Below are 18,311 nucleotides of genomic sequence, written 5' to 3'. Positions count from 1 at the left end.
TTAATGATTTAAAAATGAATTATGAGCTTCAAATTCAGACAAACATTTCAGAAGTCAGAAAAGTAGTGAAAGAAATATGTAATTGAAAAATCTTGATGAAAGAAGGATTTTTTCTGTACTTCAAATATAAATAGGACATTTTTTTGGGAATGAAAGACAAATAGAATTCAAGAAATATATAGTATTTGATATTCACATCAAATTATTTACTGAATGCAAGACATGTATTATACATATACATTTTTGTTACTCAACCACAATTAAATGACATGTAGGTTCATTAGTTAGATTTTTAAGATGATTGTTTTATTATTGTGAGGCCGCAACTTAAGTGACAAAAAAAAAATAAAAAAAAAATTGGAACCAAAATAACACAAAAAAATTAAAAAAGTAGGTTTCACCCACAGATTTTGTGCGTGAAAGAGGCTACTTTTTTTTTTTAAGCTATCAAAATCACGTTTTTTTCATACTTTAGGCAAAGATTAGTCATGTTTCAAAACTCCAAAATATCAATATTTTATATAAAACTTAATATCTTTTTTTGAGTACAATAACCTCGGCTCATTACATCAAGTATACCTAAACGTTTGGATCGTCGTTTTGGGGGTTGTAAAGTGCCCCGAAGTAAGTTTTGTTTGTTTGGAAACTTGTCATCTTTAGATCTAAGTGTCATATTTTATAGGGTTTTGATTTAAGTGTTTTATTATTTAGTCAAGTCGAATGTACAAATAAAAATATTATATTAAAAAATAATTCATCCAATACGAGAGGTTCAAAATAATTCAAAAATAATTCATTGCATTAAGTAATACATCATTTTTTACAATACCAAAATATTCAAAATAAAACTTCAAGTACGAGAGGCTCTTTTACTCCGAGATGTTCTGCCACCACGAGACGTACTTGCGCCACCACGGCCTTGTTGCCCACACGAGATGCCAAAAAATGAGAGGCTAAAAAACGTGTTGCCCATACATATGAGGTATATACATTGAAAATTATCCAAATAGAGGGAGACAAATTTGCATTTTTATGATTGCTGATGGAAACAAATGTTGAATTATGTTTACAGTGGGACGAAAAAAATTGACATATTCACATGTTAAATGTTAAATTTGAGTAGCTCCAAACCCTTAACATTGTGGCATGACCTTAATTAATTTATGTATCATAGAAGATTTGACGTAAATAAAAAATAAGGATAGGAGCATAGGTAGAAAACTAGTTGTAAATTGTTGAAACTTTAAATGGTCATAACTTTGTGCTCGGATGTCCAATTTACGCGATTTTTTTTTTTTGACTCAGGGTATTTTTTCGAGATCTAGCCGGGCAAACCGCCATACCCCAGCCGGTTTTTAAAAAAACACTTGTTATCCCATTCAATTTGAATTTTGCCCCAAATTTGTGCAAAAATTTCATTCATCTTTAGTAAAAATCTAATGATAAAAAATCTATTTCGAGATGCTAATCCCGTGGTAATGATGTTTTGAATGTCAATTTCGAGGTTCGAAATTCAATTTATGAAAACGAGCTAGATAGCATTAGTGAACATTACAAAAAATAAAAAGTGTCTACTTTATTGCTTTCACCAATTTGGCTTGGTGGTTTAGCCTCTCTTTTTTACTTACTTCTTTTTTATGCCAACAACATGGGATCAAACCTTGGTGGGAGCATTGAATGAGATATATTATACCTTGATTGAACCTCTCCTATTGGATGAATTATTTTTTAATATAATATTTTTATTTGTACATTCGATTTGACTAAATAATAAAACACTTAGATCAAAACTCTATAAAATATGACACTTAAACTTAAAGATGACAAGTTTCCAAACAAACAAAACTTACTTCGGGGCACTTTACAACCCCTAAAACGACGATCCAAACGTTTAGTTATACTTGATGTAATGAGCCGACATTATTGTACGTAAAAAAATATATTAAGTTATATATAAAATATTGATATTTCGGGATTTTGAAACACAACTAATCTTTGCCCAAAGTATGAAAAAAACGTGATTTTGATAGCTTTAAAAAAAAAAAAAAAGTAGCCTCTTTCAGGCACAGGTTCTGTTCGTGAAACCTACTTTTATAACTTCTTCTTTTTTGTGTTATTTTGGTTCCAAATTTTTTTTTTTGTGTCACTTAAGTCGCGGACTCTTATTATTGTTGTTAGAAGTAGGGGTGTTCATGGTTCGGTTTGGGTCGGTTATTGGTTAAAACCATAACCAAACCAATTTAGTCGGTTTTTAAATGTCTAAAACCATAACCAAACCAAGTAAAATAATAACCACCGGTTTGGTTATTGTTTCGGTTTGGTTCGGTTTGGTTCGGTTTTTCAATTTATGACCAAAAGTGACAATTCAAATATTCTCTCTCTACATTCTTCAAATTTCTTATGAAGCTTTTTTTCTCACTACCACAAGCGGCTAACTTTGTCGATATTGAGGAAATACGTGCCGATGGCAATGTAAAATGAAAAGAGATAGTAGGATTTTTACTTTTTACCCTTATGCATACGACTTATTAGAGTTGGGCGGATTATTGATTTTACATATTCTTTTTAAGACATGGCCTTAAAAATAAGTAGACCAAAATTAAATTAATAATTAAAAGGTATAAAATATCTTTAATTATTTATGAAAAGTTAATATTATACATATAAATAATTATAAATTTTATGTATATAATTATCGGTTTGGTTCGGTTATTTATTCGGTTATTTTTTACTATAACCATAACCAAACCAACTACTATCGGTTTTTCAAATTTAAAACCAAACCAAACCAAACCAAACCAAATGTCGGTTTTTTTATTCGATTTGGTTAAATTTTCGGTTTGGTTTTGGTTTTAACCAAAACTGTGAACAGCCCTAGTTAGAAGCACCTAGTGCATATAATTTTTTCGCGTACCACACAAAAGAATACCTTTTGTCTATTCAATATTCATAAACATACACACATGAATTTTTAGATATCATATAATAACACTTGTCATAATCAAGCATAATATCTTACGTGTAAAAAATATTTTATGATAAATAATAAATTAATAACAACTTTCTTATTGTGTAATCCTTTTTTATGCAAAATGACAATCATAGTTCGCCTCTCAAAAGAGAGTAAATTATTCTTACATATTTTATTTCTAAAATATGACACAGTCTATTCATTACAGAATTTGGTCTAATGACGATTATCTATCTATCTGTAAATGTCACAATTACAGTGATTATTATTATTATTAGCAGCAGCAGCCGCAAATTATTGGCATGTACAACATGGAACAATCTTTCACCAGAAGCAATTGCCCCCATAAGAAAGAAATGGGTTGAAGATATTATTCACCACGTCCCTTTCAGCTACGGACAAGTCTCCACGTCTCAAAAGTTTTATTTTCGTTCCATGTCTCAAAAGGTTTTTTTTACTTGGTGTTCAGTGCTCGTTTTGAACCGGATTAATCCAAATTGTATTGAAATTTTTTCTATAAAAGGCGATTGTATACTCAGGTTTAAAATCGAAACCTCTAATTAAATGTATTTATTACTCCGTCACAACCTTTGATGATCACGTTTCAAGAGTTGACATTATGAAAATCAGATAATGTTTCTCTGGCTTCGTGTTGGCCTTTTCTTTTTTACTGTTCTGCATTTTCTCCTTTTTTCTGTGGTTGTAATGGCTTGGGGGTATCATTGAACTTTTTGAATAGTTGGCCCTACTTTATAAATCATGACTTACTTGACTTACTTTTTTTTTCTTTCTCCAAAATAATATTTAGGAAAAGTCGGTATTTGTCTTTTCAAGTATGCGTGAAGTATAATTTTTATAAGTTTAACCACTTTATAATTAATTTTCGACAAACATCATGAAAGTAGCACAAATCCGCATATAAAATTATAAATTTTGTCTGAAACGTGACATATTGTTTGTAGAAACAAGCTTCAGACAAAACACGTCTGAAGTTCAGCTTTGGTGCTTGAAGTCCATGCATTTGTGCTTGAACCTTATGCATATGTGCAAAAGTTTATGTATTTGCTGAAGTTCATGCATTTGGACCTAAAGTTTTGAAGTGAGTTTATCATTATAATTCCTAAACAAAAAATTTTGTTAGCTAAAACTTTGGTACATGATTATTCAGTTTTTCCTCGTGTATCAATTTTAATTATTGAAGTTATAATTTTGTCTGAAGCTATGCATTGTGCCTGAGTTTAGATATTTGTGCCTCAAGTTCTAAAGTGAGCTGTATCATATGGTTCCTAAATAGAATTTCTTTCTCAACTAAAAACTTTGGCAAAAAATTGCGCTGATTGGCCTTTGTATGGATTGGTCTTTAATTTTTGCTCCTCAAATCGGTGTTCTTTAATTATTGATCTCTACTTCTCATTTAATGAAAATTTGTGGGCCAAAGTACCCTTATTCGTTGGTCTATGAAACCAGAGATTCGGGTTCGAACCTCAGCAGAGGCAAAAAAAAAAAAATCAAGGCAAGATTTCATAGCAAACTATGCCTATTCGGGCAAAAGTTATGCCTTAAAGCATAGTTTCTACATAGTTCCACTACTAAAAAATGACTATTTTCCTGCTGAAAAATTTTCAGTGGCTATTTCTCACTAAATGTTGATGAGAAAAACATAAATAGTAGAATTTTCACATGAAAAAATTATGAAGTTTCCCAGCGTTTCAATGTGAATATATTTCTCATCATGCATTTTCCTAGTGAGATTGTCGATAGGAATGAGGTGGGAAAATCATGTTTTATAGCATAAATTTACCACTAAATGTCGGTGGGAAAAACTCTTTTTCTAGTAGTGTTCCTTTTCCGGCATAGTTTTGTAGTATAACTTAATTTCTACAAAACTATGCCGGACAAGGCATAGTTTATAGTAAAAATTACTTGCCATAGCTTCTTTTTAACCATATTTAATTAACATAACTACCATTTGTTTTTATTAGTAATAATAACTTAAAACTTTTCAATATTACCAATTATAGCTACCATGGTAAAAAAAGGTACAACATACACAAATACACCTAAAATCACGTTGCCCAATCCCTGTTCCCCTTTTAACGGTACAATTACATACTCACACATTAATTAGGATTCTCTCTCTTTAATTAATCAAAATTTTAGCCGTTTTTTTCTCTTCAGTTTTTTTCCATTACTTTCAACCTTCAATCACGTTTCATCCACGATTCAACCACGATTTTGTGCCCTAAATTCTCGGGTGGTTGTGTATTTGTGTAAGTATTTTTATATATATTGTGTATTTTTCGTTTTTTAATGTTCTTTGTTCTTATAATTTTAACTTAAATCAAAGTTTAATTTTCAGGTGTTAATCACTAAATCATTATTCTAATAGCTGATCAAACCACACCTAATAGGAGAGTAACTAGAGGCATAACACATAGTGTTCAAAATTTAGATTTTTCGACCTTTGATTTGGGTATTTCTCAACAAAAAATCAATGTTGATGCAACTTCTGCTGAGAAAGAATATGCTGAGATTAGATCAAAGAAAATACATGATCCTAAGAGAAAAGTGAGTCTTCAACTACGTATTTCTGAGACTAAAAAAGCTTATGTTACAACATCAGAGAGGAGAAATACATCTGAAGTTGATTCTGCTAAAAAGGGGAAGAATGTTGTTGTTGATGAAGATTTACCAGCAGCAAAATTATCAGTGAAGAATCAAGTATTTTTTCAAATTTTTTTTTCATTTTTTGATTATGTATTTGAATGCATACGTAATTTTTTATGAATGTATGTTTTGATTATTCTTTTTTTGATTTTCATGTTTATGTCGGATTTATCATATTTTCAGTTTATATTTATGTTTTAAACACATACGTTAATCTATATGAATGTATGCGTTCATTTTTTTTAGTTGTGAGACTCGTATGTTTTTGCGAGATAGATGTTGTATTTTGCAGTTTTTATTGTGTATTTGTGTATTTGTTGACATCCAAAGATTTTCTCGCTTTCTGATTTTTTTTTCATTATATGTATGTCTATTTTTCTGGAACTAAAACTTAGGTCTAAATATATATGTGTTGTTGTTTATGTATTTTTGGTTGTTTTTTTAACTTGCTTCTTATGGGAACATTTTTTCTAAAGTATGTATGTTTATTTTGTGTTGTAGTTTTTAAATTTTAAGAAATAGTAATTTGTTTTTTTGTTTTTTTTTAATATTCAGTCATATGTATATTTTAGTATACGATGTGTATTTGTTCTCATATTATTAATTATTTTTTCAGGGATCTAAATTCATGTTGAAACGTCCTCCAACTGCTCCAGTACGTACTAAAGCATACATGAATCAAAAAATCAGAGATGATTTGAGGGACAAACTTACTGATGAATAGTTTGAGGTGTTTAAGAACGCTATTTTTGGTAAATATTTGGATATGCCGGTTGAATCCGAGGTTCAGTGTCAACTATTTAAATGTCTGATGATTAGGGAGTTGAAACGTAGTTCGAAGGATGCTTTTGTTATTGATATCAATGGGACTGAACTCACGTTTACTCTATTTGATTTTGCATTAATTACTGGGCTCAAGTGTTATGATGAGGAAATTGAATTTCCGGATGTTGAGAACAAATTCATGACAAAGTATTTTCCTGGGGCAACAAAAAATGTTTTAAAGATGTCGTTAAACAAGTGTTTTAAAGATCAGGATTGGAGTGTCGGGGCTAATGCTGATAGAGATGCTGTTAGGACTGCGATATTATATTTCATCCATAATTATTTACTTGTCCGTGAAAAGAGAAAACGTGACGATACCAAAAAAAAACATTTTGATTTGGTTGTGAGTGGACAATATGTAGATTATACATGGGGTAAAGAAGCATTCGATGATCTGATTGTTAGTGTTCACAACAGGATGCAAAACATACTTCACTGTCTTCGGGGTTTTCCGTATGCTATGCAAGTTTGGATATACGAGTGTTGTTCCAACGTTGACCCCAATTTAGCTGTTAAGACAGGAAATCGAATTCCAAGAATGTTCAACTGGAAAACAATTAACACACAACCAACGGTTTCCCTACTCATGTCGGGCATGTTCAGAGAAGGTGTTTCCAAGGTAGAATTTCTAAAATAAAATACATTCTTATTACTTAATCCTTTACTAAATTAGATCCTTCATAATATGTTTTTGTCAAATACATGTTTCTTAACTACTATCTTCACAGAAATACATTGTTTGACAGTAGTCATGCTTTTCTATTTCAATGTATTTTAACAAATACATGACTGACAAATACAGGTCTGACAAATACATGACTGATATGTGCAATGTTTTCCAAATTTACAGGATCACATTAACTTTAGGAACATTGTTCCTCTGACCAATGAAGTTGAAGAGCTCGGGTTGCGTCCATTCTTTGTAGACAGACCTGTTTCACCTACGCAAATACAAGAAACGGAGGATGAGTATGCTGATTTCTCTACAACACCACCACATGTTGCTGCTGCCAAAGAAAAAGAACGGAAAGACGCTTCAAAGTCTCCACCACGCAAGAAATCTAGGAAGATGTCAACGACACTGTTGCCCATGGAAAATCGACAATCAACAGTCCAACAAACTATCATCCCTCCGTTAGTTCCAACAGGAGTTTCTGTCCCAGTTCAGCCCGTTCAATCAAAAGGAAAAGAAATAGTTGGTACAAGTACACACTGCGCATCTGTTGATGATTCATCCACCAACAAATCGGATGACATCAAATCTTTGGGGGAAGATTTCAACAAATTCAAACAAGATGTAAGTTTTATATTTTTTCCATCATATATGATGCATTTTATGTTTAAAAATACAATATGTTTTTGTCCTATATGATGCATTTTATGTTTTTAAAAAAATGTTTTTATAATCTTCCTGATCTTGTTTTCTGATTTTTCTAGGTTCTTGATGTATTCAAGTCTGTATTTACTGAATTAAAGGATTTCCATCTTGCGATGGATGAAAAATTAACAAAGCTTTTGAAAAATAAAAAACTGAATCAAAATTCAGAAAAGGTATCTTAACTTAACTAATACATTTGTCAATAATGATAGAATCAGTATGTTTTTTCAAATTTATTTGATAAATACATATTGTATTTGTAGGGGGCTGATAGTGAAACACATCCTCAATTTCGTGACGAGAACATACATCAAGCAGGTGATGCCTACATGGACCATGATGATGGTATCCAAATGGATACTACTACTGTTCATGTTTCTTTTCCCGAGGTATGTTATAGATTATTTTGCCAAGTATTTTTCAATTAATTTTCTCTCATGATTTATTTCTTTATGTTTTTGTTGATTTATTTTTAATCATTTTTTTTATTCATATTATATGGCATTTTTTATTAAGGGTGATGATCATGAAAAACAAGCGGATAATGACAATGGAAGCGGTGATAGTGTCAAAGTTTCAACAGAAGAGATTTTGGAAGGAGGTAATCTTTCGGGAGAACAAAAGATTCTCGATGAATGTCCGGCTGTTGAGACAGCCAAAGAAACTGTGGAAGAAAAAAAGAATTCGATGATTCAAATGATAAAGAGGTATGCATTAAACTTGAATACGTTTAATTCGCAACCAATCTATTTTTTTTCCATTTTTATATGTCTGTATTTGTTAGGTTATTGCATAGGTATTGGCTGATATAGCAAAAGAGCATCCAAAAGAACAAGTTACACCACAAAAGAATGTGCGAAACACTAGCTTTAATGATTTTGTGGATCCTGGTGCAAAAGTTTGTGACGTTCAACCTATATCTGAGTGGTATCTACCCAACGAAGCTTGGCCAAGTCAAACTCCTGGAAAAGAGATTGCGAAAGAAGAAGAAACTGAAAAAGAAACAATTCTTCATCCATCAGTTCCTCGGACTATATGGCCCGGAAAATACCAGACCTCACCATGGTGCACAGAATTTGGTATGTTATTTGTTGTACATTTTTAAAGTGGAGCAACTGTTGATTTTTTTTTCACAAATAAATAGGTAGCAGTTCGGGCAAGCAACAAATGCCTTTGTTTGACAAGAAACACCCCTTTCATCAATTTCCCATTACCGATGTGTTGGACCTCGATGTATTTGAAGAATTCTGCGAATGGCTTAACAAGGGAATGCTCAAAAGGCATGATGCTAAGTATGTTTGTAAGGTTTTTATGAATTTTGGAATAATTATGAATGTGTCCCTTTTTTCATAATGTATTTGTGTTTTCTTTTTTGTTTTTCCAGGAAAAATTATGAAGATCATTACAGGAAAAACATGGCAGCTTTTGAGGATGGTGTCCAATACGATTTTGTTGTCACAACTGTTAAAGATAAGAACTGGTTTTACCTTTTGTCAATGGATGGTCAGTTGTGGAATGACGAGGTAATTTTTATAACAATTTTAATTACCAAAAATATGTATTAATTCATACCTAAAGTTAACCCATGTATTTTTGAATCATTTCAGCATATTGATGTCATATTCTACTACTTTCGGAAGAAAGGAAAATATGACATGAACAACAACTACACTTTTACCACTGTTGATTGTGTTTTCAAGCAGCACTTTGATGTTTGTTATCACGCATTCCACAACATTGGAACACAGACCGATGTTGCCAACAAAGAGTCTACTTTGATCGATTATGTCAAGGGCCACAGACTACTTGCGAATGTGCCATGGCATACGGTTGACAATATGCTAATACCATTCAACATAAAAGAAGAAAATCATTGGGTGTTGGTTGTTTTGTCATTCTTAGACAGGTATTTTTGGTTAACACTTGTCTTTTAAATATTACAAAAAATACATGTTTACTGATATTCTGATTCCTGTTTCTTTTTCTTTTTTAAAAATGAATAAAAATTTTGACAGGCGTCTTTATGTTTACAACTCGTACCATTTTGCTTGGCACACAGCAGTTGTGAGGACTGAAGTTGATAAACTGGCCACATTACTACCGCATTTCCTTAATATGTCGGGATTCTTTGTAAATCGAAGACGTCTCAGTTTGGTTAAGGATACAACTTCTTACGATAAGGGGCAGATGGATACCCTTGATGTTGTTTATGTTGAAAATCTGCCTTAGCAAGAATATGATAGCATGTAAGTATTTCCAAATTAAAAAGTTATTTTAACCAACAAATACATGTAGGATGCATCGATGTCTATTCACACAAATACATAAATATTTTAAAAAACATACATGGTGTTTATATCCAAATAGATAAGTCATATAGATTTATATAAACATACATTTTAATACTCTTTTCAAATACATTCTGTTATATGTATGTTTCATTACAAAAAATATTTACAACATTTTTTATCCTTAATTATAGTTAGTATTAAAAACTAACATGTATATCCCTTTTTATCACAGGGACTGTGGTGTATTTGTGGCAGCATATGCTGAGTATTTGATCACGGCTGGGAGTATACCAGATAATATTGATGCACATATTCTGCGTATGAGATATGGCACTCTTTTGTGGGGATACACCGAAGTCAAGTTGGCCAACAATGCTGAGAGTGATAGTGAGGTTCCACCAAGACCAATTAGGACTGAGATATATTACAACACTGTTGATGTTCATGATGTTTGAACAATTATGTTAGGATAAACGATGTTTTTGTTCTTTTTTTTCTTTAGTAGCTAGTTTGTTGCTTTAGATGTATTAGATTGATGTTGGATTATAATTTTGTGAAATGAATGTGCAGCTTTTTTTTTAAAGATTACTATTAATGTTGACAATTATTTAACTGTTGAACATACTATTCGGAAACAAGAAAATTTCATTGAATATCAAAAAGTGGCCTTCAAATACTGACATCATTAACATCTGTAAACTATGTATTTTACAAATACATAATGTTTTTTTAACTTAACAGCTAAAAATACATATCATTTTTTTGATATAAAAACCTAATGTTCTTGTAATCCACATACTATATGTTTGTTGTATGTTTGAATGAACAGAAAAATAATCTTCAAGTATTCACATTAAGTTTCTTTAACAGACATACACAGTTATTTACTCAAGTATGTTATAATACCAAATTTAATCTCAATGTTTGTTTAACCTCTGTTCATGAATTATTGATGATTTTTATACTGTAAACTAGATGTATTTGTACATATGTTGATAGTAATCAATGAATTTTACGACAAACATTTATACAAAACAAGAATTATAGAAATACAGATAATAAGTGTCAATAGAAATTATTGACACATTTGTCCTTATTCTTAAAAAAACCCGGAGTATTTCCCTAAGTAAGGGTACGATAATAAAAACATAATTGAAACCAAATCATTTCCTCCTAGGCTCAAAACCACACGAACGCCTGTTGTGTCCAAGTTGTCCACAAGTACTGCAAGCATGTCTCTTTTCCAGCCATTAATTCATGTAAAGGTTTGTTACGCCTCTTCTTTGGCCTACCAGGTGGTCTTTTGTATCTCGGCGGCAACACCACTTCATCCAAGATGTCTTTTGGAATTTCCCATTTACGCTCGTCTAGTAAAGGATCCACAGCAATATCGTATGTCTTTACAACTATCTCCGGCTTGAATAAATTAGAGCAATAATCATCAACAACCAAATGTTTCTGTTTTATAACAGCCCATGCGTGTGAACATGGAATTTCGTCTAATTGAAAGATATGACAACTGCATGTTTTGTTACTCAGATTAATAATGAAACGCCTTCGTCCATCATGTACCGTGTACACAAATTCTGTTGATGGTTCAATCGTCAAACAAAAAAAAACATTATGTATTTAAATTTCTTTCAATATAAAAAATGTCGTTTTAAGAACAAAATACATTCAATAAAAAAACGATTTCATTATGTAAAATCGAACATCTTGATTAAAAAAACTAAAATGTTTTTTTTTTCAATCATTACAAAAAAAAAAAAAAAAACCTCCATGTATTTGAAGGTTTTTCAATATAAACCGTTTTAAGATAAAAAATACATTCAATAAAAAAACAGAGTTCCTTATTAAAAAACAGTATTTAGAATTAATTTTTTTTTATAAATATATTTAATTTTTTGTAAAAACACTTGATTTTGAAACATACCGTCATTCGTAGACACAAATACTCATTGATTGACAAAGATCTCTAGGAATTTTTTACCAAGTGTGGTGAACGTGTATGTTCCATTTCTCCTATTATTGTAATTATATCTATCAAACATCTTTCGAACCTCTTCCAGAAAGTCATATATCGGTAGTTCTCTAGCAGCTAAAAGGTGTTTGTTAATACACTCCGCAATGTTAGAAGTCATTGTCCAACCTCGGTTAACAGTTGCATAAACTCTATCCCTACCAGCTTCATCCAAATACTCTGCAACCCGCATATCTACTTTCTGAACCTTAAGCATCAACTCATCAAACTCATCTTGCGTATATGCTTTTGCCATTGAATAAAAAATAGGCGACAAAATATCATGGCTTTTCCTGTATTTTTTACATACATTACCCCATAGATGCCATATACATGCATAATGTGTGACTTCTGGATAGATTCTGAAAATAGCTTTGTTTATACTCTCATGCCTATCAGATACGATACACGTGTTCTCTCTTACTCCGTATGTTTCTCTGAAACGCTCGAAAAACCACATTCAAGATTTGTCATTCTCAGAATCAAGCACACCATATGCTAGGGCGATATATTACTGCATATATGTAAGTATTTCTTACGTAAAAAAACATATTGTATTTGTAGTTATTAAGATTAATAAACAAAAGGCATCGTGAATTTTAGACATACCTACACCATCTAATGTGCTTGCAGATACATATGTCCCATTGAACGGTGTTTTTAAGTGGCTACCATCAACAACCACAATTGATCGACAACACTCAAATCCCTTGATAAATGCATAGAGAGCAATAAAAACATACAGAAATTCATTCTCTCTAGTTTTACGCATTTTTATATTTGAACCAAGATATGTTTTATCCAATATATATAGGTAACCAGGTAGCTGATTATACGATTCAGCCATTGTACCCCTCAAATCAATCATCGCCTTTTCCTTTGCCCGCCACGCAACCATGTATGAAACATCCATGCCAAAATCATTTTTTATATCCTCTGTAATGTCTTTAGGAGTGTATTTCCTCTTATGATTTGCTATTTTTGGTTTAACAATTTCACTTATCAATTGACTCGTAGCTTGTCGTTGGGAATAAACCTTTTCCTTTAGGGGACATGTATGTTTATCTTGAAACTCTCTAATTCTAAAAAGTTCAGACTTCCCTATACTTGACGCCCTCAATTTCCAATCACAATCATCAGATACGCAGACAAGTGTGTAGCTACATATAATGAGCATGCGTTAAAAATACATTAAAGTCAAATACAATAATGACCACAAATAAATATAATCAAATCATTATTAAATACTGAAATATATAATACATAATGTAAAAGAAAACTGTTTGCACGTATAAATTTGTAAAAAATACAATCTAAACATACACTGTAAATTAAACATGCACAGTTACTGACATTAGAAATAAGCATAGTCACAATTTCAAATACACAATCTACATGGTAAAATGAAATACCTTATTGCATTACACCTTTCTGTGTGGAAGTTGAATCGGTTTGTAATCGCATAATTCTCCATCACAGTTTTTAAAGTATCCTTGTCTTTGTAAACTTGATCGACAGCAACTACCTTTTGGTTTAGGTCGTCTATAACCATGAATTGTTTGTTTTCAAACAACACATCATCCTGTCTACAACTAGATGATGCTAATTCTACCGAACCAACTGTTTCTCCCCATGATGACTGATTCGTGTAACCGATTTGCAAGTGATTACCATGAACATAACTCTCTCCGGATAAACATATCTCCAAACTCCTATCACTTGAGGTTATACACAGCGGATACATCGGTAATGCTTTATTCTCTTTCTTCAACTCCACATACACCTTTACACCCATATCATTGTGAATTTCAATTGGGATTTCATCACCTTCAACAATGTAGTTTACGTATATGTTCTTTCGGAATTTATCCAATTTCAGTTGTGTTGCAATTGTTTCTAAAAATTCAACATACGTAGAATACTCTTTGAATGTGACCGCATCAATTTGTAATTGACGTATTTATTTTCATCGTTCTAAAATCCAGAGTGTTTAATTAACGATGAAATATTCGACATCTGTTTTACAACAAATTTTATTCAATTATTCTGCATTAAAAAAATTTAACATGAATAAAAACCAGATTCTACCAGGTTTAACATACATCACACGTAAATATTGACAAATACAACATACATCATACTGTTAAATTGAAAAATACACATCTGAAAAAAGTTAGTATTAACATTACAAATACAACATACACTCAATTATGTTATTGTATTTGTAAATACGTACAATTTTGACAGGTAACATATAAACAAAAAATACAACATCAAATTATTTAATTTATTGTCGACAAATACATAATTCGTTTCAACAACTTAAACCATTAAGAACATTAAATATGTCAATCAAAATTTCCAAAAACTGGATTTATTTGCAGTTTGCATAAAATAATATCGAACATACATTATACTCGGTAGTATTTGACAAATACATAACAGAAATACTAGATGAAATTTATACCTGTAATGTTAAAGAGATTTATAATTGATGTTTTTGTTTGAAATTATACCAATTTAAGAACATATTCACCTTAAGATAGGTATTTTTCAAATAATTTTTTCATCAATTTCAAAACTAGTGGTTTTGATTGTAAATTTGAAAACAAATGAACAATACTTGATGATTGGCATACACCTATTCAAAATTCACTATAATGTATTTGATCGATCAACCTGAAACGATGATCTATAGCTTTTTAATTTTCGTAAAAAACAAATTTCAATAGATTGTTAAAAATACATGATTCTTACGGTAAAAAAAATCTAAACAGTAGATTGACGTAACTTTATGAACAAATTTTTTTATATAACAAATGCGTATTGATTGAATTACCTCAAACGATGATCCTCTTGGTGATTTTTTTTTTTTTTTTTTTGAAAAAAACAGAGTAGTTGAAGGTTCAGTAGATTTTGAAATTTGAATTTTGTTACGTTTGATTTTGAATATTTGATTGATGAAGGAAAATTGTTTTGAGCTGATTTTGTGGAACTAAAATTTGAATTTACCAAATATAGGATTAATTACAACTTTAATGGTACACAGTTGATTAGGCATAATTTTAGGCGTCATTTTTTTTTTTTTTTTTTTTTTTTTTTTTTTTTTCTTGTTTGACCGTGTATTTGTGAGTTAAACATACACCCGAAAACATACACTTAAAGCTAGAAAGGTAGCTACGTTTGGTAAATAAAAAAAGGGTCGCTATAATTGGTAGGAAAGTTCCAATAGGTAGCTATTTTGTTAATTTGGTGTCAATGTGGGCTGGCCCAGCTCAACCCAACCCAGCCCTAAAGGGCCAAAGAATTAAATGGGCTAGGATGGGCTGGCCCTTTTAATTGAAGGGCCTGCAAAATGGCAGCCCAACCCAGCCCTAAGCGGGCCGCGGGTTAGGACGGGCCAGCCCTTTAAGTTTTTCGTCTTTCGAAATAACATTTTCTAAGTGATTTTTGGTACAATTTGAACATAAAACTTTTGCAATATGAAATAGAATCTTCTACAACCCATTCTTGCGCAAATTCATATCATAGAAGAAAAAAATTTAAGAAAACAAATATAAATTATTATTTTTGATCACTAATTCAGATCACGTTCAAAAGAAATTAAACATAATATAAATTCTAAGACTAAAAAGTATTACCCTACTTTTTAATTTACTACTTAGTAGTAAGTACATTCTTTTTTTCTCATTACTTTTTATCTTTTTGTTTAATTTACTTATATTTTTTTTAAATTAATTAATTTATTATTCTTTTTCGCTCGAGTATTTATTTTCACCCCAACCCCGAGGTCGGCGGGCCAAGAGGGTCGGGCTTTTGAGCCTTACTTATATACAAATGGCCAAAAATCCTAATTATTCCAACCCTACTTAAATAAAGGGTTGGGTTGGGCCGGCCTCGCGGGCCAAGCCCATATTGACAGCTCTACATAGAAACTATGTATTGTGGCATAGTTCTGTATGATAACTTAATTTCTACAGAATTTTGTCGGTTAAGGCATAATTTAGATAGAAATTATGTCTTAAGGCATAACTTTTGCCCAAATAGGTATAGTTTTCTATGAAATCTTGCCTTGCGATTTTTTTTTTATTCTGCTGGAGTTCCAACCCAGAATCTCAAAAGTAGTTTCGGCCACTTCTTTATTAAGTAAAGTGGCAAAGGACAAAAACTAAAGACCGGCGATTCGAGGTGTAAAAAATTAAAGACCACTCCAAAATAGGGCCAAACGAGCAAATTGCCCTTAGTGCGTTACTTAAAAATCATTGTCCAGTCTTCCCTTGTGTGTCAATTTTAATCAATTTTTTTTCCCCTCAAATTGCTGGTTTTTTATTTTTGTCCTTCGCTTAAAAAGATAGCCGAAATATCCAGAGGTTCTGGGTTCAAACCCCTGCTCAATTAAAAAAAAGAAATCGCAAGATAAGGCTTTTCAAAAAGTTTACCTTATGCGCAGAGTTTGCCATAAGGCATAACTAAAGTTTGCCTTATGGGACAGACGGTGTCTTAAGGCATAACTAAAAGTCAGTCGTATCCTATAGACTTTTAGTTATGCCTTAAGGCAAAGTCTGCCGTATAAGACAGACTTTTCACGAAGCCTTTGCTTGCGATTTTATTTTTTATCTTTATGACTAAGTCAGGGTTCGAACCCAGAACCTCAAGATATTTTAGGGGAAGGTAAAAAATTAAAGACCAGTAATTCAAGGCGCAAAACTTAAAGACCACCCCCAAAGAAGGTCAATCGTGAAAATTACCCAATTTTAATCATTTTTTTGCGCGGAGTGCCCTTCTTTTGGGGTGGTCTTTAAATTTTGCCCCTCATATTTGTGGTCTTTAAATTATGCCCTCATATTCTTTTGTCTTTAATTTTTTGCCCTTCGCATTGCAACTTTGAACTTTCGCGTAAATAATGAGGTTCCGAGTTCGAACCCCGTAATATCTCAAGCATAAATTAAAAAAAAATCGCAAGACAAGGTTTGGTGTTGCGTGTATGCAACAAAGACCCGGCATACTTTTGTTAAGGAATTACACATTTTATACCGGACCGATACTCATGCCGCATGGAGCGAGATTGGCATAAGTATGCGGTCCGTGATAACTTTGATAATTCCTTCACAAAGTTATGCCGTTGGGGGCATACTTTTAATGGGCAAACTTTTATGCCGGACCCGCATAACTTTGTGAAGGAATTATCAAAGTTATGCGGACCCGCATAACTTTTGGTAATTCCCTTCACAAAGTTATGCGGTGGGGGCATACTTTTAATGGGCAAAACTTTATGCCGGTCCGGGATAAACTTTTGAATGAATTATCAAAGTTATGCGACCCGACATACTTATGCCAAGTCCGCCCATAAGGCATAAGTATGCCGGTCCGCATAACTTTGGTAATTCCTTCACAAGTATTATCGTATGGATCGGGCATAGCGAAATTTAAACTTGCCTTGCGAATTTTTTTTAAAATTTTATTTCGCGCGGGTTCGAACCCGGAACCTATGGGTTTTAGCAAGGGCAAAATTTAAAGATTTCAAATATGAGGCAAAAGAAAATTTAAAGACAATTAAACGAAGGAATTGACTCCGAATTGCCCAATTTTAATTACTATGCAAGTCCAACAACTAAGAACAAGAAGAAGCCCTTCTACAATTTGTACTTCCAACTATTGGCCCTAATTTTATGGGCCAACAAGCCATATAGCCGATTTTGTGGGTGCTTGAATTTGGAACTTTTACAGGCCCATAAGATCATGGAGCCCAAATAATTACGTATACGGTTGGCTAGATGTTGGAAAATTGTCTGTACAACATTATTTATTTAAGAACTTCAGATTATGTCATGGACAACTAAAGATGTTATTTCCCATATTGATATTGATTCGTAAGTTAGAGATATTATTGTTCAAAAAAAAAATAGTAGTGCTAAGTTAAATCTTTTGGAATAATATTATTTTTTTAAAAAAATGGTGGATACGAGCAATGCCAATATCAGAAATTTTGTTGAGGGTGTTCGAGATTTAATATATAAGTACGCAATATAGTTGTTGACCTATATACTTAGTGTAATTTTTATATACACAATATAGCTTTTCGATGAAGAATGATTAACTTATGACCCTTCACTGTAGGTAGCTACACCAGTGAACACGAGGTACACTTCTTTGTTGCAA

General features: G+C 31.9%; 1 protein-coding gene across 1 annotated transcript; it reads left to right on the top strand.

Moving 5' to 3' along the window:
* Nucleotides 1-6,404: 6,404 nt before the first annotated feature.
* LOC132061068 (uncharacterized) lies at nucleotides 6,405-10,587 on the top strand. The gene is made up of 10 exons (XM_059453944.1): nucleotides 6,405-7,082; nucleotides 7,314-7,760; nucleotides 7,901-8,014; nucleotides 8,105-8,230; nucleotides 8,358-8,507; nucleotides 8,638-8,920; nucleotides 8,986-9,133; nucleotides 9,226-9,364; nucleotides 9,449-9,747; nucleotides 10,365-10,587. The coding sequence occupies exons 1-10, from the start codon at nucleotides 6,405-6,407 to the stop codon at nucleotides 10,585-10,587; spliced, it is 2,607 nt and encodes an 868-aa protein (XP_059309927.1).
* Nucleotides 10,588-18,311: the final 7,724 nt, after the last annotated feature.

Source organism: Lycium ferocissimum, chromosome 6 (assembly GCF_029784015.1).
Source record: "Lycium ferocissimum isolate CSIRO_LF1 chromosome 6, AGI_CSIRO_Lferr_CH_V1, whole genome shotgun sequence".
Taxonomy (NCBI): Eukaryota; Viridiplantae; Streptophyta; class Magnoliopsida; order Solanales; family Solanaceae; genus Lycium; species Lycium ferocissimum.
This window is presented reverse-complemented; position numbering and strand designations above follow the sequence as displayed.

Bases quoted from the DNA above. Each gene is read 5' to 3' on its own strand.
- LOC132061068 (XM_059453944.1), top strand. From the start codon at position 6,405: ATGCCGGTTGAATCCGAGGTTCAGTGTCAACTATTTAAATGTCTGATG. The intron at 9,134-9,225 runs GTATGTTTGTAA...TTGTTTTTCCAG, and splicing joins CTCAAAAGGCATGATGCTAA to GAAAAATTATGAAGATCATT. The intron at 9,365-9,448 runs GTAATTTTTATA...GAATCATTTCAG, and splicing joins GTCAGTTGTGGAATGACGAG to CATATTGATGTCATATTCTA.